Genomic DNA, 26514 nt, shown 5'->3' with positions numbered 1-26514 from the left:
TGTGCGATTAAACCGACTCCAGGCACTATCTAGAGGTTACAGTGGCAGCCATTGTAAGCTGGGTTGTTGCTGTTTGACCTGGGATCTTGGTGCGATAGCAAACCATCCAGTCATGGCATTGAGGAATCTGACTGGTTGGGTGTTGTTAATATCATTTTGTTATTAATATTAATTACCAAATTTTACGTGGTTAATTTATGAAATATGATGTGACGATGAGTTGTTTGGACGTTATTTCTTAAAAATCTTCACAAATCTTGCAGTTATTTGTTTTGAATAATTTTCACTTGTAATTATGCTGGGAAGGTAAGCCACAATCAAGCTGATAAAGAAAACAAATATTTAAAATGCATGAAAGGAACAAAGCCTGTCTTTAATGTTCGGTGTTTTTGTTTTGGTAATATGGTAATTTATAATGATCTTTAAATTTACCTTTAAATTTAAAGCTGGGAGGAGATACGTAAGATAGTTAACCACAGAAATCACTTGATGCTTCCACATAGCTCTAAGGGATATTCCCAGAAACCAAAGCCAAAGCAAGAAGAGGACTTAGATTTCCTTCAATATGGAGTCATGATTATAATTCAGACTCTAAGAACATTTAGGCTAAGACACAAGAAGCTCCTAGACTACACGATAGCAGTAGATACATTTTTGGGGGTATGGGGAGGATGATAGATACATCCTAAACTCTGGTGATAAAAGGATTCTCCCAGAAAATGCTAACCATATAAACAATACACAGAACTGAAAAACCATTGAGAGAAGCAAACTACAATCCTTGAGATTGAAACCATTACTGCTTGCTCCCCAGGACCTTAAAATACCTTCTCTCAGCAATTTGAAGGCAGGTGCACACTAATGTTGACGATACAAGCAGGGATCACAGGCATGAGAAACTAGTTCCACTCACTTTATTTAGTACCTCATGTAATGTTCTAGATTGTGTAAATCCAGCATGTTGTAGCAGTTCAGCGAACACGAGAGGTGCAGAAGTAAGATGTTGACAAGAGGAAACGTGTTGGAGAAACATTACTTCTTTCCCCATTGGATAGTGCAAAACCAGTCACTCTACAGCAACCTGAAAAATGAATGTCCTTATAATCTATAGCGTGATGACTTTAGGGTCTAAACTTTGAGTTGAAGTAATGACTAATACAGATATGATTTATGAAATAGTACCTGTCCTCATATGGTAATGCTAAGATAGATCTCACATGTAAAATAAATTATATGAAACATCTCAGGCATAATCACACAACACACAGCTTGAAAGCATATGTAGAATTTTTCAGATTATTTTATTGTAATAGGTAATCTTATATTATCATAGTATTATAATAAAAGAGTGAAACTCATAGTGCTAAAATTCATCTTAGAGATAGATTTTTTTGGTATCTCAATGATAAGACAAATTCTGGGAAAAAAAAATCGTGGAACCAGCAATGTGTTAGGTTTAACAAAGCAAATGAGGAATTTCATTTGTACTGGATTTGAATTTCACTAGAAGACTGTGCTATTGTGGAAGTCACACGTTAGCTACTGTAGACGTGATCTCAATTCATGTAAATGGATGTTATATAAATATTCTAGGGAAATACACTTTCTTCCAAGGCAACGAATTTTATTACAAAACCTTTTATCATTGATATATATATGCCATAAGGTTAGAGTTTTCCCATTCTTGCAAGTTGTTTTGAATGTGGTGGGTTGGGGCCAAAAGGTTGTTAGGTGTCAACTTTCTGAAGCTCATATTCCATGTGGGAAAATGCACAATGCTTTGTGGCAGCAAGGGAACTGTTTATCAAGCATTTTGTGCTTGACTCAGGCTTCTTATGAACTTAGAATCTCTTCATAAACTGGCAGATGACTCACATTTTGCCTAAGTTCCTTTGTCAGGGTAGAGAGAAATATAAAAGCTGTCATTTTGACAGCAATAATCGCACGTAGCAATAGTCATAAATTCCCATTTAGTGTCCCTGGGTCTAATCTTTCATCTAGACGCACTGTTCTCTTGGAGCTATTCATGGAAGCCTATTTTGCTTATTTTAATGCCGACTACCATTTCAGGTAACAAGTTCATGATGGAGTTAGTTGAAAAAGAACTTGGCATTTAGTTATTGCTTTCTTTGTCATTATTTCTTCTTCTTTTGAAATTTCTTCTCTATGAGAAGCCTTGACAGAGGGGAGTGGAGGGAAGGCACACAGGAAGCCTCTACTTATAAAAGAATGCCACACTGAGGATTATTTTTTTAGGGTGGTAATTTTTACTGCTTTCTTTAATAGGCAAAACACCTTCCAGCTTCTGAATACTGAGTTTAAAAACAGAGAAAGAGAAAAAAATGTCAGATGATATAGTCTTGGAATTTTCAATTTTATTCAGTGAAAATTGAAGTGATACTTTTGAATCAAAAGATACCAGATGAAATTTGAGCTGAAAATTCAGTTATTAAATTTAATTATTTTTTTTGCGCTGTCAAAGTTTATATGGGAAATATGAAGTTCACATGACTTTCTAGGCAATTTTCAAGTGCATTAAAAAGAACTAGTTTTGTAATCCAACTACCAAATCATAAAACTTCACTTTGATTTCAATTCAAGAGTTTTCAATATGTGCATCACTTTTGAAAACGTTGTTTCAAGGCAAGAAATCAAGATCTTATTAGCTAGAGAAAACAGTTCTGAATTATGAATTCCAACATCTGTCACATCATACACTGCTTTATAAGCAAAGCTAAGAAGCGTTAGTGTAGATTAGCCAGGGGAAGGGAAGCAAAGGTTTAGTAAAATATGTTGACTTAAAGCATTTTACACACAAAAAAAACTTACTTCCTTAAATCTGAGAAAGTTCTTTGGAAGGCATTTTTTTAATGTTCTAAACATAGTGTAGTCATCGTTTCTCAATTAGTCTATATTGACACGTTAAAAAAGAAGATGATTTTGTGGTTTTGACCGTGGCTTAATAGATACATATTTGTGGACCATGTTTAGAATGTAATCTTGAATTACTAACTTAATTATTTGTGCAGACTTAGTTGTTCAATTAGTTCAAGAATAACAGACGACAAACTTTTTAGCAAATATTATTGGATGCATGCTTTACTTTAAAACATATGCATTAAAACTTCAGAATGAGTGTGTACATTTGTGTTGTAGACAGGAGCATAGCTACTTTCTAATGCTATTTATGTGTATATTTCATGCTTACTTTTTATTGAGTGGGCATACTTTTTTTGTTGCTTCATGGAATTAGGTGTTTTTCATCAATGGAGAATTAAGATAACATGAAACAATAATATCACGTGGATCAGGGAATGTGGGACAATAACAGGAAACTGGGTATGTAATGGATATTGGATGAATCAGCCACTGGATGCTTTGAACTTATTGCAAAAGAAGTGTCTGGGAAACACCAAACAGTAATAATTGCTATGTGGTACCGATGTAGTCAAATGTTTCTTCTTATTGTAGCCTGTCTGCTGAGTGAGAGGGACAGGGGCCAGGTAATTCACAGAATCTGCTTTAGGAAATATGAACTCACTGTGTAAGCCTGGCGTTCTGTTGTTTGTGGGCTCAGATCATCTCTTTTGTTGCTCAGTACGAAGGATAACATTTCTCTGATGCTGACCTCGGCAGTTAATCGCTTCTGGAGAAGCGTGCCCTACTGCGGGAATAAGACCTCTTTCTTTATGATCTAAACAGGTACTTACCATTGAGGATGGAAAAATGGAATATTAGGAAAAGTTTTTAGTATGTGCTGAGCTGTTTTGTTTCCTTTTTAAATCTGCATTTGTTCTAAAGTGTTTAACAGCTCTCTGGGCTAATGAAACCATCAACTTATATTGGATCGTAATAGGATTTCAGTTGAAAATACGTGCACATAGTTTTAATTTAATTTTTAAGAATAAAATGCTATATTGTAGACACTGCAGGGAAAGTTGATTAGATTTCATTCCACCTGTCCTCGTCCTCAAAGGCTACTGTTTTGTGACAAAGAAGATATGGATGATGAACCAGCACTTAGGAATTCAATGGTTATTCCATGACATTAGAAGACATAACCATGTATTGTTTGGATGCTCGCATCTTGCAAGGTTACAACAGGCTGATATTAGCTAAAGAGGTGTGTGATGTGCAGGTGTGTGGCTGGCTGTAACTGATACGGGCTCAGGCAAGAAGCTGCCTTTCATCCCTAATGAGAGACTCGGCCAAAGGGCTGAACGTGAGTTCTACAGCCTCAGATGCTGTGTGTAGCAAGCCGGGGTTTCCCTTTCAGACACTTTATCCCATAACGGTGTTCATCTGCGTTTGAGCCCACGACGAACACTCCCACTTGTAAGATGTCGTCATAGTGAAGACCGACAATTTGGCTTCCGTTCAGAGAGAGAGAGAAAGAGAGAGAGAGAGAGTCCACTGAAATGAACATTGTTGTGAGAAAGCTCAACTTAATGGTACCTTGGAGTGTCTTCTCGTTTCAGGTCCTGCTGCTTTCTTTGCAAGGTAAGGACTTTCGTGTTTTGACCTTCATTTATTATGAAGGTCATTTATTATTTATCATTTATCTTCCTTCTCTCTTGAAATTTAGTTAGTTCTCAAGCATTTTGAAGTCATTAGAATAGGTATGTACTAAATAACATTCAGGCAGTTTTACTGAATTCTTAAGAATGCAGAGAATTTTAAACCTTTTCTTGAATCTTTTTGAATATTCTTTAGTTACTATTTAAAATCATGCCGTTGTCATTATACTATCAGTATAACTTACTCCTATCAAACACTTTGCAATTATTTCCTTTATTTAAGCACTTGTAATTTTATGATGGGGGGAATAAAGTGTTTAAACTTGCTTCATGTCATTAAAATCTAAAAGAGATCTAACTTTAGCATTTGAGGTTGTGAATTAATTTTCAATGTTTATAGCAAGTTTACCTATAAACTAATTTTTATTCAGTTTTTCATGGAGATGGCATTCATTTATATCTAATTTTTACTTCTTGATCCCCAAGAAAGAGTTTTGGAGCTTAGGGGGAAATGGAAGAAATGACGGAAGCGCGACAGACTCATCCAAGTCACTGTCTTCCTCTTACAGTAGCACCTTGTTCTCAAGGAGAACGGCGTAGCTGCTGTGCTGGAGGGACACTGAGATTGGCATGTTCACCATGATCATTTTGTGCCTTGCTTTACAGCATGCTGCAGCCTGCCAAATACTAAGCGGCAGGGCCAGAACTCGAACAGTTCTGCGATTCCGTGCCTAGCCCTCACTTCCTTGTGTGATGCCACTGTAGAAATCTACAGACCGCCTATGACTATGGTTTCTGCATTGTTGGTCACCTCAGGTGTATTGCAGATTCTTCGCTGGTCAGAGCCCTCTAAAAGAATAAAATAGCTAGTTGCGAGTCTCACTCCGCATTTGAGAATCTGGGTAAAAATGATTTGTTACGTAGCAGAGCACAGACCAAGCTATTGGTGTTGGTTGCAGCCTCACCAATCTGTATTTATATTGGCAGGATACGTTTGTGCATCATCTATCCCGACAGAGACATCAGAGTGAGTATTTCTTTGCCTCTCTGTTCTGAAACGCCAAAGCAATGAGAATATGCCAAGTTCAACAGACGGCTTTGTCTGTTTTTTTTCTTCTTTTTTTAATAACAAGTGAAACATTGACCCAAAGCTTGAGATAATCTTCTCTGAAATATTTCCAAACTTTAGAAATGAATGGGCATTCCTTTCCTGTTTATAAGAAGATCTTGGTGCTGTCCACTGCCCATAGGTTCCAAAAAGACATTTCTTTCATTTCATCGATTTAAAGAAGCTATATCCAGTCATATGTCTTTTATGTTTTCAGATACATTATTGACTGCTAATGTATTATTGTTAACATAAATTAAAACTGATTTTAGTGCTTAAATGACTAAAAATGGTTCTAGTAATAAATAATGAAATAGTTTTAACTGCTTTGCTTAAAAGCAGGATTATACTAATTGAATTTTAAAAGAATACTTTTATTGATGAAAATAAAATAAAAATATCAAATTCCATAACTTATGTGTAACTTATTTGATTTGGATAGCTGGAAATTAAATGTCCTTACATTTTTATATCACGCTACTTTTAAATGACATGGAACAGATAAAATTTGAATATTACATTTGGGAAGGTAAATGCCCCCTTGATAAATATCTACTTCAACAAACTCACAAAGTTCTAGGCAGACTAGACTATGCCTATTGGTGATATAATACTACATTATTTTGCTTGTTACTCAGTCTCAAAGTTCCTTCCTAAAATTCCACGTATATCAGAGTCCAGTGAGATTTGGGGCCAGTCCCGAATTTTGTAAAATGAGACATCTTCACCACCCAAATCTCACCCTTCCGAAGAGGGGAGGGGGTTCTTTAAATGTTAAACCAAGAAAGGCCCCTTTGATAAAGGGGTGGAGATCTGGAGACAAACACCAGCTCCCTCTTGGGAAAGGCTGTTCAGGTTGCCCAGGGGCCTCTGACTACACAAGTTCTTTTGTGTTTTCTTGCAGAAGTGAGTTCCATGAAAAGGGACAGAAAGGAGCTCTGTTAGGACCACAGGTAGGTTAAGCCTCAGCGGGAGCAAGGCAGAGAAAGAATTCATTCCGCTGTGGCCTCTGCTGTCACATCAACAATGAGACCTTTGTGGAGGGAACGAAATGCTAAAAACAAGACAGGAAGGAGCGTGACGAGGCAAAGGAGTTTCTAGGCAGCTTTTATTGTATTGTATTTTATTTTTTTTGTGACCCTCCACTATATTCTTGGTTCTCATTGATTTGTTTGGAAGGAAACACTTTATCTTTCTCTTTATCCGTCTCAGGAATCCACACATAGGCTTCAGTGTTGATGTGGATTGGATACCATCTACTTGCTGGAACCTTTGAATGATTTAGAAATTAAATACAGCATTGGGCAGGACAATAGCAACAAGGCAAACACACCAAAGAAGAAATGGAGAAAGACTGAGATGGCATGAGTTAGATACATCCAAAGGGCACTGGACAGACAAATCCTTATATACTGACAGACAGCTTTTGTATTTTCTAAAAAAATCCAAACTATGGCTATTTCTGAAGAGCAGCTTACTGTAAGTTTGAGAGCATTTGCCTCCCCCTTCTTACATATAGAGGGGATACTGAGTAACACAATCGCCGCATCATCAAAATATGTTGGAATGTTCAAGTAAATGAGCTTCAGGAAATATTTCTCTATGAAAGACAGATAATAAACTAGAGATTTAAGGTGGGGAAGACTTTCCTTGGGGAAGTAATAGGACTTTAGTGTTTATGTAGCTATCAGTCTTAACATTCAAGGGAACCCTTGACAAATCCTGAAATCCAAACTATTTCTCTTTGGAAATTATTTTCACGTATGGGTCGATGTGTGTCTACATGCCGGTATGTGCACCTGAGCCCGAAGCATTGGGTTCCGAAGAGCTGGACTTTCAGGGGGTTGTTGAGTCGCCTGATGTGGGCACAAGTAACTGAATCCAGTTCCTCTGAATTCAGCAAGCGCTCTTAACCAGTAAGCCATCTCTTCATCCTCTGAAATACAAGTACTAGAAGTATTTCCTGCTTGGTACATTCATCCTTTGTGGGTATATTTTATTAGAGTAAACTGAAGAAAATGGATAGATGCAGAAGACAAATGTGTAGCAGTCTTTCTCTTACTGCCAGCCCCCAAATCATGACATGAAGACTAATTATTAATTATGAATGCTTGGCCTTAGCTTAGATTTTTTTCCTAGCTAGTTCTTTTTGGTTAAACTTAAATTAAACCATTTGTATTAATCTATATGCTGCCCTGAGGCTCATTTTCCTCATCCACATACTGTCTAGCCTTCCTTCCTGCTTCCTCTGCTTCTGGCTGACTGGCCCCCAGCTGCCTGGCTCTTCTTTTCTCTCTGCCCGCCAGCCCCATCTATTCCTCCTCTGCCTAGCTATTGGCCATTCAGCTTTTTATTAGACCAACAAGGCGCCTTAGGCAGGCAGGGGGAAATAGCAACACATCTTTACATAGTTAAACAACCATTCTGTAACATAAACAAATGTAACACATCTTTACTTAGTTAAACAAATATTCTCTTCCAGAACACAAATACGATATAATATATTGACAATTTAGAAGACAAAACAAATTCATTTTTTTGTTGAGATTAGAGATTCTCGTGTGTGTGTGTGTGTGTGTGTGTGTGTGTGTGTTTGTATAGTTTGGTGTATTTGGACATGCCATTCAGACCACTCCTGAAGCTCGCAGGGTTTGCATCTCCATAAGGCATTGATAGATAACTTCCCTGATGCCCTGCAGGCTACCTGGTACCTTTGTTCCTGAAAGCCAGCCAGCAGGAGGAAGCTTCCTGCTCAACAACAATTTAGTTTCTTCATATCCTATGACCAAAGTTTATTGTCCATGGCTTTGACATTTTATGTGGATGTTGGAGATTCAAACATAAGCAGATGCTTATGCTTCCATAGGAAGTACTTCATCCACTGAATCATCTTCCTTGTCATGGAGTCTTAAAAAAAAAACTAGAATAGCCGTGGAAATAATAATAATTCAGTTTAAGGAGAATTCTGTATTTCAGAAGCCGCAGTAGGAGGATGATCAGTTTCAGTCTAGCCTGGGCTATATAGGGATGCCATGTCTGAGGACAAAACAAACCCTCAGAAGAATGCTTGTGTCCAAAGATTCTTGTCTATCGTGTGTAGCAGTTAAAATGAGTTTTCTGTGACAGTTTTGAAGGACATGCTTGCCGGTAGAGCATATTAACCAAAAAGTTCATCAGTATAATTCAGTAGAAAGATCTGGTGGTGAAGATAAAAAGCCTCTTCCATTCTGGTGAGTGAACACTCTAGATTGAAAAACTTGTGTGAATTGTGCCTTAAATGGGCATAGAAAGAGTTCTGTGGCTGGAACCAACCCAGTGTGCATTTACATGTCATAAGTATCTATTTAATCTGCCCGCTAGGAGTTAGGCTAATGCCTCTCCTCTGTTACCAAGAGGGGATGCACTTGCTTTGCCTTGGTGTCCATTTTAGGCAGGATGAAGAGCAGGAGACTTGCTTGCCCTTCTGTTTCCTGTAGCCCGTGAACACGTGTCAAGATCAGTTAACGTCGATTAAGGTCTCAAAGGAGAAATATGACAGGGAGCAATGAGGTCACAGTCATGCAGTGCACTGCTTAGAAAGAGGCTTGAAGGCCACGCACGTTCGGTTCATTCCTCTGCCGTAAGCAAACAGCACTGATGGATGGATAACTGTCTGCAGAAATATGCTGGCAGTGACGTCAGCAAGGCAAGCCTAGGCACAAACTTCTATAAATGGCATGCATGTCAGTGTTACAGTGTGGTCCCTGTGCAAGGCACATGTCTGTGGTCCCGAGCACCCTCCTGTGGAGGTGTGACCAGGGAGAAGAAAGAACAGGCTGTCCTCTTTTGTCAGTTGTGTGAGAATGTGCATCCACTGCCACATTTTTTTGCCCTACATTCGGTAATTCTCCTGCAGCAGGCACTGAGGCCAACCAAGACTTGGGCTGAAATCGCATTCCTAGCCACAGTTCTGAACACCACGAGGCACATTCCCATTTGAATAGTATCTTTTGTTCCCGTTCAGTTGGTACTTGTTGTTGACGTGCCAGGGGTCATGTTTCATACATATAAACAAGAATAACCATGCTTGTAATTCAGAAATTCCACTTCTCCAGGGATCTGTGAAAATATCATTTCTGTTCTAATGGTTTATTGAGCCTGAGTCACCATGAATTATTTGATGTTATGTACATAACACGAGAAAAAAATGCCCCACTTATCAAAGTGGTACACTATTCTAACTTCAGATATGCTCCGAAGCTAAAACCGAGTGTGAAGCTTTATACTAGTGAAACGCATTACGACTCTGGGTAAACAGAAGGGATGCTGAGTTGTCAGGGAGCTGGTGTGCTAAGTGGTCATTGGGATTTCTTTAGAGAAGGTCAGAGTTGAGTGGAACAAAAAAAAAACATGCATTTGCTTTAGTCCAGTGTTATAAAGTATATCAAGTTTAAAAATTACATTTATTTATCTTTGTGTGTGTGTACACAGGCATGCATATATATATGGAGAGACAGAGAGAGAAATAAAAGAGAGAGGGGGGAGGTAGGGAGAAAGATGGAGGGGAGGTGCTCTTGTGCTGTGGCAGATACATGAATGTCAGATGACAACTTTTGGGAGCCTCTTCCTCTTTCCATCTTGTGATCATGGGAATCCAATTCCGGTCATTGGATTTTACTTGCTGAACCATTTTGACAGCCCCTATATTCCATTTTCAGTTAGTAATAGTAAGGAGTAATGAGCCCTTCATTTTTTATGAATGATGATATTATTAAAGTGGTAATTATTTCACTTTATTCTTCTGATTCTGTAAGGGAGATACTGCTATTCCTTTTTATTTATTGGGCTATGAGGCTACATGGAGTAGATAATTTATTCAAGCACTTAGGTCATTGTGAGGCAGAGTTGAAGTAGCTATGCATTTGTCAGACATCACAGATGATGGATTTATTGCCATTGCAAGGATTGGCCAAACAGGTTCAAAGATGGCCTATGCTCAACAATGTTGATGTCCCTTTGAATTAGGCAGCTGGGAGCATTTGTGAGGAGGAACTAATGAGCTTATGAACTTGGAGCTATGGTAGGGGAAAAGGAGTTTAAAAGTGAATCTTTAAGAGTCTTCAACAAATGGGAGAGTTCTAGTAGTATCAGGTAACAGAGGGTGAATTTGCCTGTCAAAGAATGTACTAATGGTCTAGGGCGATGGCTTGGTGGGTACCTTCCATAGAAGCCCAAGGACCTGAGTTTAGATTCCCAGTGCAAAGCCAAGCATGGCCTTTTACCCTTAAGTCCAGAGTGTGGAGAAGGAGACAGGAAGATCCTTGAAGCTGATTGACTAGTCAGTTTAACTGAATCCCTGGGCTCCCGTTTCAATTAAGAGACCATGTCTCAAAATATAAGGTGGAGAGTAATTGAGGAGGTCAGCAAATGTCAACCTCTGATCTCCGTAGGGAAATGCATATCCCCGTGTGTACCCAGGTGAACGAGTATACACATACTTCACACACCACACACACACACACACACACACACACACACACATATGAAAAATACTGAAATGGCAAATGCTTAAATCAAGCATCTTGCGTGTGAGGATGATCAGAATCTAGAGAAGAAAGGACCTTGCTCCTCACATCACGCTTCATTCTTATCTTGTATCCCCTTCCAGTTTTTCCAACATCCTCAGCTACCTAATTTGATAATCATGTGGCAAGGTTGAGTCTATGTCTTCAGGTAAATATAAAGTGCTCTTGGTAAGGATACAATCCTGCATTATATATGCAATTGGGACTGAGTTGAACTGAAATGCTCTAACTGATTAACTCTAATAGCCTATAATTATTTGCAATAAGTCTTACACCACAATATTTCATAATGGTGGTTTAAAACAATATCAGCTTCCTTCTTGCTAGTCTTCTGTGGTGAGCACTAAAGATTAGAGGACCCTTCTTTACTTCATTGTTATGCCACACGCTGAAGCAGGTGTCACGGCTGTTCCCATTTTATACATGGAGACATGAAGCTGATTGGAAATCTGCCTAAGTAGAGGAAATGTAAATCAGAGATGCTTCTGTGAGTCGGGTTCTCACTGTCTGGTACACAGGCTGGTCATCACTGACTGCTAGTGTACTAACCCTGTGCATTTCCCCTAACTCATCTGGAAATGTCAGAGAACCGATGCCCTTATGAAAAGTATCAGCTAATATAAATAGAGTGCTTCTTCGGAACTCGTTCACAAAGGAATGATGGATGTGGGTAGGTGGAAGGGGGATGAGGTCACTGAGGACAAAGTCTCTGTGACTTTGCCCAAGTCACGGACAAGACAGAAGGCTTGAAACCAGTTTTAACCATCACTCCAAGGGAACCCTTCCTATCTCACTGAGATGATCTCAATGATAGCTTTCTGTGTCAAGTCAGCACTTCATAGTTTCCATATTTGCAGACACTTTCCAGAATATTTTCATCTGCACGTTTGATGTATGGTAACTAAATGAGCTAATTTGTGTTTTTGTTTCTCTGCTCTGAAGTTTAAAGCAACCTCTCCAAGATACTTTTTCCATGAAGCGATTAACTGGGGCGAGAGTAAAATCAAAGGTCAGTGTGGAGATCTGTTCCTTTGTGTATGGTTTCTGAGGCGATCCCTTGAGGGGGGGGTGTATATTAAAATCAGTTCTGATTGTTTCCATGTTTACTGGAGGGTACTGAGCCAGGGTAGTAATAATAGCAATCGTTTAAGCTCCTGTCCTATACAAATCCAAATTATTTTTAGAAATGCCCGGAGCTAAACATTTAGACAAAGCGGATGACAGCGTGACTGGAGAAAGCACCGGTGGGTATCAGCAGCTTTTTCTCTTGCGCGGAGTCAGTGTGACCTGTTCCTTCACTCCCTGGCATCTGAATTTTGTCTCAGCAGTTTACCAGTTCTATTACACAGACAGATCATGGTAGCTTCAAATGCAAAGAAGCAGAAGTAATTCTTATCATTATGTTTAAGTCATAGTGACTCGTTTTGGATTCAGTTTGATATTTACTTTCAGGAGAGTAAGCAACTTTGTAAATATGTTTTCAAAAAGACGTATTTGTTTATCTAAATATTTAGACACCTACCCATTCGAAAAATTTAAGACTACTTGATCCAAGACTAAGTTTAGAGGTAGGTATGTCTCTTAAAGAAAGACCAAAGTGCTTGTAAGTTTACGAAAAACATTATTTCCACCTATATTTTGGTGAAATATCGTTTTAAGTTAAAACAGTTCATTTGTTTTCCTCATCTAAAATTTACCTAGAGAGCTGAAGGCTTTGAAATGTAGAGAAGTCAGTGGATTGTTTAGGGGCAAAATGAGAGCAAGACGGAGTCCTTCTTGGGTTTGGCAGACTGGCTTTATTATTGCAGCTGGGAAGTGTCTTCACCATCTTCCAGACAGGCCCAGCTTCTTCAGCAACACTTCACAGTGACTCAAAGACATTCTCTTCACTCCTGATGTGTTCCTGGGGTCCTTAGGACTCATTTGCCTTCTGAAATTCACTCAGGAGATACCTGCAAAATCAGGAAAAACTCATAGCAATTTGCTCCTTTCTTTTAATGTATTTATTCGGGACAAGCTTTCTTTCCTCAAAAAAGTCCCGTTTTTGTGACAACCAGAGGTGATTTTTGCCTCTGCCTCATCTTTGTTAAGCACAGATCCCAAACACTGAGTCGTTTATAACTGAGCATCAGTATTCATGGGCAAACTTCAAACAACATGTGGCACCCTTCTCATCAAAGGTGGGCGTTTCCTTCTGCATGTTAGGCTGCACTTGAGCCCTCCCTGAATAGAAAAGGTCTGAGTTATTCTTCAGCACAGCACTTGCTCCGGGAGAAAGTGCTGGCGGGATGCATTCCAAACTCGCTACAGGGCATCATCTCCAGCTTGGGTATTTCTGGTTCTCATCATCTGGGACAGGGATTCCTTACATGGGGACTTGACCTTTGGATTGCTCGAAGGAGGCTAACCTCTCCTCGCAAAATACTTTGGGATTCAAAAGCCTGTCGCTCTTGCTTCACAGGACACATAGTGAAACGAATAGATAGAGATTTGATGGCTTAATTCTTTTGCACCACAAGGCAAAAGGTCCAGGGTTCTGTTTAAGTTAATAGTGTTACACTTAGTCCAAGCTAGATCGTGACATATTGTGTTTATATGAGCTTGATCCATGCCAGAAGATAAGTTATTGTTTGGTCCCTCAGGTTCTTGTCCTCATGAATGCCTTAACGGGGCTTTCTGTTCTAAGACCGGTGCGTGTGACTGTCAAATATTCCAAGCTCTCGGGACAAGGTGCCAGATTGGTAAGTTTCAGGGTTATTTATGAGAGTATTATGGGATATGAAAGAGAACATTAAGTCATGATTTGCTTGGAAGCTTTCGTCCCCTGGGATTTGGGACGTTAACTAGACAGCTCCAAATTTATTTTCATCAACTTGAAGGAATTCAGAAATGCTGTAAAAGAACATAGCTGTATGTGCTTTCCCTTCCCATTGATCTCTATTTCCTCGAGTATTTTTTTCTGCTTTCTGTTGCACTAACCCATAGGACCATCTTTTCATTTATTTGTGTAGCTCTTCCTCACTATATTTCACTGCAAACTTCTCTTCCTATTTAATAAGTTGGATATTCAGTATATAGACTAGAAATAGTACTGAGAGTTGATCAGGTATGGGGATCGTTTTTCTTTTTTAAATATTTTTATCCATAATGTCTAAGGGGGGATCTTATATTAATAATTATCAACAGATATTAACCGATATTTTACCATTTGGAAGATTATATGCTAGGCATAAAGCAAAGTGTATTTTGAGTAATACAGACATGCTTCGGCAACTAGTGGTGTGTAAGAGGTTAAGCCATCCTTAAACGTGAGTGCCCTGAGGAAAGCGTGGAATGTAAGATGCACTGCCAGGGATGATGGCCAACAAAATGAACCCATCAATGTCTTTCCCTGAGTGGACCAAAGTTAACCCAAGCTGATAAATTTAGGTAAATGTTTCCAAAAGGAGGAGACACTAAACATTGGCCCTTATGTTTCTGTTTGCCTTGGTGTATATGAAAACTCACCAAGGGACTTTTTAGCAAACATCGCTGCTTTTTACATTATTAAAAAGTGAATCATTTAAAACATAGAAAATGAAGGGTCTGTGAGGTGACTCAGCAAAGAATCGCCTTCTTGCCAAGTGTGATGAGGGGAGTTTTATCCGCAGAACCCACATATTCTTTGGTAGAAGGAGAGAAGCAACTGCACAGAATGGTCCTCAGACACCTGCTTGATGTGATACAATGTGACCTATACACCCCACACCTACAGCAGCAACAACAACAACAATATGTAACATGAATAAAAATAAATTCGAGTAGAAGTTTATCTAGAGGAGAGACATTATCCTAATAGATGTCCTTTGATTTAAAGTAAATATTGCTTGAAATTTCACCAGTTTGAGATCATCATTTTCATGATTCCAGAAAACTAAATGACTAATGCTTCCAGCTCCATTTTCCAGGCATATAAACATGATTTTTTTTGGCCATCATTAATTTTCTCTCTGGATACCATAAAGACATTTTTGAAAGAATTATGGAGGCTGTGGTATTCGGCTGCTGTCCACGCTGCTCTTGGATACTCCTTTTCTTGGTGACCTTCTCTTCTGAGTCACTCATTTGCGTTGCCGACATCACTGTCTACTTTTGTATCGCCTTCCTTACTATTCCTTCCCCCCCCCCAAATCCTTCTCTTGGAAACGAAAATTAGGGGAGTTTCTAACATAAGTCTTTTCTTCATAGCAACTCAGAGACTGGGTTTTCGTAAAGGAGTTGGTAGTTTTAAGAGCAGCTGATAGTTCAATGCTACTTGTGTCTTCCTGTTCCATGGATTACCCAATTGGGGGGAAACACTTATTTCAGTAAAAATTACAATGACTTATCGTGACTGAACATTTTTGAGATAGCTGTGATTTATTTTACACTAATGTTATTTATTTATTTTACACGAATAATACTAAATATTATTTAATTTCTTTTTAGTCCCAAACATGGGAAGTGGCAGAGATGGCATTTGCAAAACCTGGGGACAGTATCACTTTGAAACATTTGATGGGATCTACTATTACTTCCCAGGAAGCTGTTCTTACATATTTGCAAAGGACTGTGGTAATTTGGAGCCTCAGTACACTGTATGGGTAGGTAGCACTCAAATTTCATCAATTAAAAAAATACCTCTGGGAAATAATGTATTTTAAAAGCATTGCACAAATGATGAGTAATAGACAATAATTACAGAACACACAGGAACCTCCTCTTAATGGAATGGTCCAATTTTGTGGCCATATTAGTGCAATTCTATTAAGATGATGTCTGACATGCTAGCAACAGGGACTGAATCCATGAGAGAGTCTTACAGGCTGTAGAGAAATATATGCTTATTACCATAGCTACTCTCATCAGTATCCCTAATATGGCTTTTTTTTTTGTAATTTGGAAGAAGGTAGAGTCAGATATTAATAATATTATTCATATTTTCTCCATCCTTGCTATTTTGACTTGAGATGTTCACTTGCTTTCATGTTTTTTTAAATGTCTCTCCTAGGCTAAGGAATGTAGCTTATTGGTATGGCAAATTTTTGGCTTGCACAAACCCCTGGTTTGGATCCTTGACTCCCAAAATGGATGAGTAGATGACACTATAAAACGAAAGGAACTCTTGGTGTGTAGAGGAAGCCATGTTTATGACAGCTCCTACATGAATTACGTTATTGCTAGATAGATTCGTGCTGCATGATAGAGCCTACAGAACTCACGCTAGGCTTCAGAATTCCCAAGTCCAATGAAAATATCTCAAAATTCACTTGCGGAAGAGGAGTAGCTGAAGCAAGGGCACCAGAGACTTCCTTTCCTGTTCATCAAGGCATCTCTAGTCACATGTAGGGGAGTACCGTACTGTCCCATTTAAAAACTAATTCTTTATAGACAAAATGTTGAAATCTGACCTTTGTTTTACTTCTAAATCAGGTTGTAGTTGTCTGAAATCCCCTTTGCTGGAAGATGCAAGCTTTGCTTCTGGACCCTAGGCCTGCGATCCTCTAAGACAGTGAAGTATAAGGAGTGGTAAATTTGGGGCAGTGGGATAAACAGAAAGTCTCTTTAGGAAGGGAAATGGCCCAACTTGAGTGCTTCCAAGGCACCGCCCTCTATTTTCTAAGGAACTTCCCATCCTGCCCCAACCCTCCCAGAATTCTGGCCTCTTCAACTCCTTTGACCCTCTAATTAAAATTCTCTTTTTCAGTGTCTCACTCTTTTGAGAACAAAGGTGTCAACTTGATCATTTTTTCTTGAAGCCTACTACAGTGCAGAGTGCAGAACCATGCTCCCACAGTTAAGGGATGGGTCCTGTTTTCAATGATGGACTTTTCTTCCCAACCCAGAAGCATGTTTACTTAAATGCAGTCTTTCTTATTGGCTATAAAAGTAGTTTACTTCTTCTTCTTTGAAAATTTGATGAAAATCATGAGTCTAAAACTTGCAAGGGCTGTCATTTCAGGGACACCATTGTTAACGGCATCCTATATTTTCTTTTAAGACCATTTCTTTGGATTTTATGCAAATTCATCAATTGAAAAGATACTGTTTAATTTTCTCTTCTATATTTTCACTGAATGTTATATCAAGAACGTTCCTTTGTGCCACATAATCTTAAAAATATAAATTTTATTAACTGCATTTTCCAAATTTATGGAGTACTTAAATGATTTAACAATATTCTATTTTGGAAATTTAGATTTAAAAAAGTGAATATTTCAAAAAATGGAATATTAATATGCATTTTCCCTTTCATAGCCATGTTGTTTTTATTTAAATTTGCTTTTAATTTTATGAAGGCTCACAGTTTAAAATATTTCATCAAGATGCGTGTAACAGAAATGGCTCGCTGTCCATTCCCTACTGTAACTTAGTCGGACTCCCAGAATCAATTGTTCCAGCTTCTTGAGCTGCGTCTTCTGATTTTTGTCTTCTATCACAATATGTGATTATTTCTGCAGCTGTCAAAGTTATAAATCCTCTCTTCGCTCTTCCTGTAGCACGTGAGGATTGTCTTGATCACGCCGGGCTTTTTGCTTAGCCAAACACGCCAACACACACATTTAAAAACACATACACACAAGCACACAGGGATATGCACACATCCATGGCCCTTGCTCTTTCTATTGTTGTTATATCAGTATTGCTGACCCAATCAACCTGTAGGTTTTCTGTCTTTGTCACTATGTAAACAGTTAAGAGTTGAGCGCAGGATGTTACACTGATTTTATTGCCCTTATGTATTTTCCTAGGGTGGACAATTATCTCTTTTGTTGTTATTTTACCGCAGTCACCCTTGTCTTCCTCCGCACTCTTATCCCTGTAGGACAGTTCTTGATAGAGTCCCTCTTCCATGGAGCCTCCTCTTTTCAACCCTCCCTATTGATGCTCACATCAGACAAGCTGCCTCACAGGCCTTTCGTCTTCAGCACTGGAGGTGTCTGCTCACTCCGCTTCTGGAGACTACTCTGTTGTGTCCCGTATTGCTTTTTTTCTTGTTTCTTGGATCCAAGGAAAGGTCTGATGATGGGAGGAACTTTGTCTTCTTGGGGAATTAGCATTGAAAAGCTTCCTGGGTCCTTGGAACTCATGGCCTATTCTTGTGGAAAAGCTTGGTCCTATTTTTGAAGGTATTTTTGTTTGTTTGTTTTCTTAATTTATTTTATAGCCTGGCCACAGTTTTTCTTCCCTCTTTCCCTTCCATTCTTTCTCCCATCCCCCTCTGTTCTCCTCCCCTCAAACTCCTCCTCCTTCATTTCTGCTCAGAAAAAGGCAGGCCTCTCATGAATCTAATCAAAACAAGGCATATCAAGTTGCAGTAAGACTAAGCACCTGCTGATGTATTAAGGCTGGACAAGGTGACCCAGTATGCGCAGTAGAGTTCCAAAAGCCGGTGAAAGAGTGAGGGGCCCACTAGGCTTTTAGCTCGATGTCTAGAAGGGAAAGAGACACTTATTTGGGAAATAAGCATGGAAGGACAACTCTGAAATCTTGATTTTAATTTGAGAAGAATTTCTAGAAATTTTGAGTTCAGTTTTCAGATTTCTGAGCATTTTTTTACTCAACCTTTCCACTGCCTCTTAAGAAAAAGAGTTAAAAAAGAAAGAAAATGGAAAAAAGGAGGTGTCTTTTCTTTATACCCACAGCTTGAAGATGTCATGGGTACAGGAGGCAGATATATATTTTGTGCATCTGTCCATGAAAGGCCCATCCACGTGTTACACCTTCCACTTTAGGAACATTTCCTCCCTTGTTTCCTCTATTCCTCTTCTTTTGCTACTTATGTCTTGAAGTCCCTGAACTGAAGGATCTCTTCATTTTCTTATTAATTCTTGCGTATTTCCCATCAGCTTGCTTTTTCTGTTCTACATCGTGGAAACCTTCTTTCTAACCCATATCCCTTTCTACCTTCTGATTATTTAATTTCTTTTATTGTGTTGTCAATGTTTAGTTATTTCTATTTAAGAAATATCTTTTCCTTTTTAAATATGTCATATGTTCACTTTTCTATCTGATATTAGTTGATATTTTGGATTATATCAGATTATATATATATATATATATACATAAGTACATATTCTTTTACAAATGAGTTTAGAGTTAGGATTTAATTATAAGGATCATTTATTATATTCACAAAGCAAACAAAAAAGCTTATTGTTTCTTTGATTTCGTGTTTCATTGTTTCTTTGGTTCTGTCTTTCATAGTATAGACTTGCTTCAGGTGCTAAACAATCTATGAATATTTGTTTACATTTGAGAATACATGCTTAAAAATTGATTCAGAACCGCTGACATTTGCAGAGGGCTTGTTTGGCTAATGTGAGGCTGAGGGAGGACACTCTGGTTTCATTAGCAAAATCCCCTTGTATTGATAACTATCAATCTTCTCCATTTGCTCTCTAAAGAGGAATCCTTCAACTCTCTGGATGGGATTGGATGATGGTATCTGGATATTGAGAATATTTCAAATTCCTTCACCTAGCCTTCGTGTTTATTTTTTTGGTTAAATATTTTTCTATGTTTTGTCCCACAGTTTCCGCTCAAGCCCCATCCTTCCCAGAATTTTGGTGTCTAAGAGAAGTTTTCCTTAGCCTGGTATCTAAAATCCTCTCCTACATCTTGATGTGTATAATCTATATCTTCTCTTCACTTAGTACTTTTTTTAGTGTTATCAACACTATATATTTTATTTCTATTTAGTTGCACATTTTACCACTTTTCCTGTCATGGGATAGAAATTTAAGGGAGGCAGATATTTTTGTCCGCTTTATTGATGGCTATGGTTCTAGAGTGTGTGTTAGATATATAATAAGTAGATAACATTTACCACTTACATATTGAATTAATATCTTTAAGCTGTCTTATTAGTGAATTTTTATCCTTTTCATATTTGAAAGTTCTTTTGCATTTGTTTAGCCACCGATTTTTCAGTTGCTTTGCAGTTTTATGACATATATTTTGGCTTTTGAGCCTTCTGAAATGAATCTTGAGCTAAGGTAAAAGAATAACACTCACTCTCTCTTTTCTTTTTTTTCTGCTCTTTCCTTGCTTTGTGTTATTCCAAGTGAATGGACTTCTTCCTAATGTCTGAAGTAGCAATTTGTTATTTAAATGGTTTCTTTCTTTTCTAAAGCATTTGGGAATAAAGAGAATCAATTTTTATTTTAAGCGAAGTTATATTCACTTTGTCAGCCTATAAATATTGCTTGCTATCGAACATTCTCCATGACAATATCCATTCAACATTCTCCCATGACAGTCCATAGATGCCCTGACGGGGCATACATGCTCCAAATGTGTTTCCTTGTGGTGTTTATGATTCTTTTGTCAAATTAATTTCCCCAGTATATATCATATAGCTTCAGAATATTATTATCTAACATGTAGAAGCTAAGGTGAGCACACAAATGTCCTGAATAATTTGCATTTTATAAAATTATATTGCGCCATTTTTGAGGCAAATATTATTTTCCTCTCAAAAACCCTAAGTGTAAGTGTAGTCCTTACTTGGTAGGGCGTCGTGGGACCAGTGATGCTGCAAGTTGCTATTCCAAGGGTTTAATTGCCTATGTAGAGACTTGCGGTTGTTTCCCATGATTTCCTTTTTGTTTTCCTCCGTTCCAGGTGCACAACAGCCCAAAGTGCCTTGGTTCTGTGTATTCTTGCTATCGTTCCATCAGCCTATTCTTTTCGAACCAAGAGGAAATTAGAATTTATGGTCACGAAATAAAAATGAATGGAATCAGGTAAGATGAGAAAAAAAATAATCTGTGCAAATAACACCAGAGGTTGATTGACAGTTCCGAGGTCTCAGACTCAGGGAGTGGTGGAGAACAGGAATAGAGAGGGGTTGCTCTTCGGTTGACTTGTGCAGTAGTGTCAGAGAGCCATCACACCTGCCGTGGCCCTGGAGCCCACCAGGCAGCTGGGAATCTAGCTGGTCCACAGCCTAGTATGCATGATGCAGATATATTTGCAAAGGTGCACCTAGGGTTGTTATGTTCTCCTGAGGGCACAATAAGAACTGTCTCTATATAATTTAATTCTGATTACTTTGGGCATCTTCAATATTTTCTCTTTCCCTTCACAGAACATCGTACAAAATTTGACTTTATTTTCTCTTGGGAAGGATTCTGGAAGTCCTCCCAAGTCTATGAGAATGAGTCTCGGGCGTCACTTGAGCGTTTCCATCGAAGCCTTGACAAAGACTCTGAGCCAGTAAATAAATGTCCTTGTTGATAGATCAGAGTAGCCACCACGGCTTTCTGCCTGCCAACATCGTGACCTGGGAGTTGTAGGGAAGGGGATGTTTATGTTAGATGGAGATTTCATACAGTTAGAACAGGGAGTCATGGGGAACAATTTCCTTTCTGATCTAAATAATTACAAAGACACCCAGTTTAGAACATTTCAGAGCTCAGCGAGGCCAGAGAAAGTAAATAGTGAGATGGAACAGTTTTATCCATCATTCAGAACTCACTGTTGGGTGTGTGAACCATGGGATTCCTTCCAGTGTAGGACGGTGATGTTGCTTTTCCTCCATGTAGAGTCAGCCAGAGGCAGGAGCAGCATTGTAAAAAGGCGAGCCTCAGGGACCATTGTTTCAGTCCTGCAACCAAGAGCAGCCTTCACTCCATTTGGTGGTTATTTAATTTTTGATGCCTTTTCCTCTTGGTGAAAGATCTTGCCATATATCAGCAACCTTCTGTGTCATAAACATCAAGGAATTAGAGATAGCCATTTTTGTCTTAAAAATATATCTTTAATTAAATTTACAGAAAAAAGAGAGCTGGCAGACAGAGGTGACTGGCAGTTAAACACAGCAAAATCCCCCTCTTCAGAGCTACACCCCCCATGAATTAGCACCCCATTAGTGTAAAATATGCTTATAAAATATGATCCACTATTTTGAAATACAGACTTTTATAAACTTGTAAATTCAAACAAGGAATATTTTATTGTTGTTTCATACTGACTTTTGCTATGAATTCTTTACATTTAGTTTTTAATCATAACCGTTCCACTTGTCACTTATCCTCTAGTTATAATGCATAGTTATTTCTCTCTTCTTGTAACTATTTTCTATAAATATTTATATGTAAAAAAATCTCTGTGTAAATGGTCAGAGGTATTAGTGTTTCTTTGGGAATTATCTACAGTTTGGTTACTTTTGCAGTTTTTGTTGGACAGAGCCCTGCTCTTTCTAGAACAGAAATTGCTAATTTGAATTTTGGAGAGGAAGGTGTGACTACATCTGTTAACTGCCTGCCTTACATCATGGTTTATAAATTTATTTTTATAAATTATGACTACCTTCATAAAAGTGAGCGTCTCAAATTTCTTTTACGATTGGGACCTGCTCTTTACGGCCTCGTTTATAACTGGAAGGAGGACAGTCTTCTTTTGCTTTCCAAGTGACTCATTTGGCCTTGGCAGTGCCCATTTGGTTAGTTCTTTTTGGTTGGGAATAAAATTAGAGCTCCAGGACACCTGCATATTTTGACTATCGCTTGTCTGTCATTTAGAACTGTTAATTTTTAGATTACCTTTAGCTGTCTGGATCAAAAGTATTTTTTAACCCTCAGTCTATGACGTTGATAGAGCTAGTTTCCATGTTGAAAAGATTATATGCAACTTTCAGCTGGCTTTTGAAACAACCACTAAGTTGTAAGTATTAACTCTACATCAGTGGCATCTTCGTTGTCTTTTAACTGAAATATTAAACTTGTCAACAATGTTGAGGTTTCCCATATATTTAAACTTTTGGAGATCTCACTGTATAGCTCATTCAGTAACTCTGTGTAAAAATTCTCTGTCGCCTGAATCGTCGTGAGAATCTGGTATGTGTAACTATAACTTGGCCGTGGTTCAGATATTACAATGTTCTTTTTTTTTTAAAGCTTATCTCTGCCTCAGACAATTGGCCAGGTTTACATCGAGAAGCTAGCCGACTACATTCTGGTGAAAACTACCTTTGGCTTCTCGTTGGCCTGGGATGGAATATCGGGAGTTTACCTCAAACTGTCCGAGGAGCACAGAGGGAAGTCATGTGGCTTGTGTGCAAACTACAATGGCATTCAGTCGGATGACTTCATGATTCAGCAAGGTAGGAAGATGGAGCATGAGAAAGGGGTGGGGAGAGGGGTGTTCTCTTTACAGTCCTCTTCCTTTGGCCAATAGCAGTTAGTAGCCAGAAGCCTTGACCAATTGTAGAAAATCCCTGGCTACCATCTGTCTCCTCTGGTGATTCCAAGTGGAGGTCAAGTCGGAAAACATTTTCTGGTTACTTGACAACACTTGCTAGGTTGAGATGCAGGACTTGCTCACATAGCAAATGTTAACTGAGCATTTAGCTGGATTCAGGAGTTTGAGTGATAATATATATTACTGCCATGGGGACTTGGGGGCTGCAGTGAACACAATGTAGAATTCCCCATCCTTGGAGTTCATCATTTAGTGATTTAAACCTTTTGACTTGAATGAATTTACTTTAGGAGAAAACCTATTTTGTATTCAGTCTTAACAGTAATAAATTAAAATGACTTCCAAATGATAGTTCTGTAAATATGATGAAATGAAGTCAGGCTTAGCCACTTTGCATAGCAACTGGGAAAAGTTTTATATACCTTCCTGGTTACTCACTGTGTCCTCAGGCATGAAACTCACCTCAGTGAGTCACTAGTAACGGAGTCTGTTTCTGTTCGAGGACTACTGAGATTACTGTGGTAAGAGCACAGGCCATAAGCATGATTCAAATACACATAAAGAAGCTAAATAAAAAAGACATTGTTCTCAGTACCAGTAGATCTGACCTTTTACCTTGCTTCCACTCTTACATACTTCTGAGATTGGATCATTGAATCTTTCCATTGCTGTAAAAGAGAAACACAGTAATTCTGGACTTATAGAGTAATAAGTGATAACAAAAATATACTTTATCATTTGTCATAATGTTTAATATGACCAGATAGCAACATTATTCCTATCCCTTATATCATCTTGTAAGGTTTTTAGACTATAAAATTCTTAATTTTCAAACAACGTCACAACCTCCAAAATAATGCAGCTTTAAGTTTATTCTCTGAGAGTTGAAATAGATGTTATTAATTGCAAACAGCTGCATTTAAACCACAATTTGCTATATGATATTGCTTGTTTTGCATTACAGAGTTAATGGTAGTTGTCTATTTATTGTACTTTAATGGGTGTTAAAAGAACATTATACATTGTCAACCACATTCAGACTGCTCTTAGGACTGGGGAGGGACGGGGAGAGAGAGTGGGGGAGTGGGAAGGAAATGGGAAGAGGGGAGGAGGTGGAAATTTTTAATAAATAAAAAAATAAAAAATAAAGAAGAGCATTATACAGCATGTATTCTGCAAGTCAGAATATGGAATCAAACTTCTGCTTTGCTGTTTCTTACATGTTTTAATTTTAATGATGTGACAGCATGTACTTTCGTAGAGTGGCGAGGATAAAGTGAGACAGTCGCTGCTAGCATGTAGATTTCCCATCACACAGATAGCGATCAGTTCTTTCATCTGCTAGCATGTAGATTTCCCATCACACAGATAGCGATCAGTTCTTTCATCTGCTAGCATGTAGATTTCCCATCACACAGATAGCGCTCAGTTCTTTCATCTGCTAGCATGTAGATTTCCCATCACACAGATAGCACTCAGTTCTTTCATCTGCTAGCATGTAGATTTCCCATCACACAGATAGCACTCAGTTCTTTAATCTGCTAGCATGTAGATTTCCCATCACACAGATAGCGCTCAGTTCTTTCATCTGCTAGCATGTAGATTTCCCATCACACAGATAGCGCTCAGTTCTTTCATCTGCTAGCATGTAGATTTCCCATCACACAGATAGATAGCACTCAGTTCTTTCATCTGCTAGCATGTAGATTTCCCATCACACAGATAGCACTCAGTTCTTTCATCTGCTAGCATGTAGATTTCCCATCACACAGATAGCGCTCAGTTCTTTCATGTCCTTTGTAATTCTCTCTACTGTCTCACAGGCATAGAAATATGTCGTCGTATGGCTTTTACAAGCCCTTAGTAAAATGCAAACATTTACTCACACTACGTGGGTAACTTATCGTCAGGGCTAGTTCACCAAGAACAAGAGTAGAGAGCCTCGCTCCGCTGGGCCAATTTCCTAATATGTAGAATAGGAATAAAGAAAACAACCCTCGGTGCCTCCCAGTCTGTGAGTATCTAATGAGAAAATGGAAACGGAAGTGCTCAGGAGTCTGTGAGTTCAATATGAATGCACAGGATGAGGAACACTGGGGAATGGTCACTTTTGTCTGTTGAGAGCCGGGAATGAAAAGGTTTACAAATTTGGAATCTGGAGCCTGTTAAGAAGGAGTATTTAGAACTAACACAGAGTCAATCAAATGGCAGTTTGTGATTAATTTTCTTCATAATCAAATTTTCATGAAAAACATAAAAATCAGTCCAGTTATTAGTATGGGAGTTGGACAAGATTGCTTTGGATGACATCCACCAGGACATCCAGGAGCCTGGTGTGGAGGTGAAGATGGAGGACAGGATCTACTCTTGTTAGGGTTAGAAAGATAGGCTAGGCATTCATATGCAGTGCTTTTGTTAGGGACAGGAAGATGGGCTGGGCATCTGTGCAGAGGAAGATGGGTTGGGCATCCGTGTGCAGGAAGATGGGTTGGATATCTGTGTGCAGGAAGATGCTGGGCATCTGTGTGCAGGAAGATGGGTTGAGCATCTGTGTGCAGGAAGACGGGTTGGGCATCTGTGTGCAGAAAGATGGGCTGGATATCTGTGTGCAGGAAGATGCTGGGCATCCGTGTGCAGGAAGGTGGGTTAGGCATCCATGTATGGGAATATGGGCTGGGCTTCTGCTCAGGAGCTGTGTGACAGAGCGTGGTTTTTGGCAGTGAAGTAAGTGAAGGCAGCAAGCAACAGCCTATTCGATGATGAACAGCGGGAAGATTGGCATTTGGAAGCTGAGCTGGCGCTGAGCTGTTGACAAGGAAGTTCAAAGACCCTTGAATGACCGTGGGAGAAGCCCAGAGACTGGCAGTTGTCTCAAGGAGAGATTATTAAAGAAATCTCATTTAAAATAACTTATAGGGACTTAAAATAAATCTACTCTTCTATTTCTTCTCCTGTAGTAAAACTGAAGGCAATTTCCAGATGAGAGCATGTCGTCTTTGGCTCTAGTGTTTGCCTGAAAGTCAGGATGCCCTTTGCTGATCAGATCAAGAGTTGTATAGTTTGCTGGAATACTATTGAATATGCAGATTCCCAAGAAAAA

At 38.8% G+C, this 26514-nt stretch overlaps 1 protein-coding gene across 4 annotated transcripts in view; it reads left to right on the top strand.

Moving 5' to 3' along the window:
* The first annotated feature begins 4418 nt into the window (after positions 1 to 4418).
* The window catches only part of Otogl (otogelin like), a 113739-nt gene continuing 91643 nt past the window's right edge, over positions 4419 to 26514 (top strand). For 2 of the 4 annotated variants that reach the window (XM_038314894.1, XM_038314891.1), the window contains exons 1-8: positions 4419 to 4500; positions 5505 to 5544; positions 6530 to 6578; positions 12132 to 12198; positions 13832 to 13930; positions 15657 to 15811; positions 20835 to 20956; positions 23111 to 23316. In XM_038314894.1, coding sequence (XP_038170822.1) covers positions 4419 to 4500; positions 5505 to 5544; positions 6530 to 6578; positions 12132 to 12198; positions 13832 to 13930; positions 15657 to 15811; positions 20835 to 20956; positions 23111 to 23316 — 820 coding nt within the window. The remainder of the gene's footprint in view (positions 4501 to 5504; positions 5545 to 6529; positions 6579 to 12131; positions 12199 to 13831; positions 13931 to 15656; positions 15812 to 20834; positions 20957 to 23110; positions 23317 to 26514) is intronic. The other 2 variants (XM_038314893.1, XM_038314892.1) reach the window with 1 other exon arrangement.

This window comes from Arvicola amphibius, chromosome 17, assembly GCF_903992535.2.
Source record: "Arvicola amphibius chromosome 17, mArvAmp1.2, whole genome shotgun sequence".
In the NCBI taxonomy this organism is placed as follows: Eukaryota; Metazoa; Chordata; class Mammalia; order Rodentia; family Cricetidae; genus Arvicola; species Arvicola amphibius.
The sequence above is the reverse complement of the archived record's forward strand: the minus strand, read 5'-3'. Positions and strand labels throughout refer to the sequence as shown.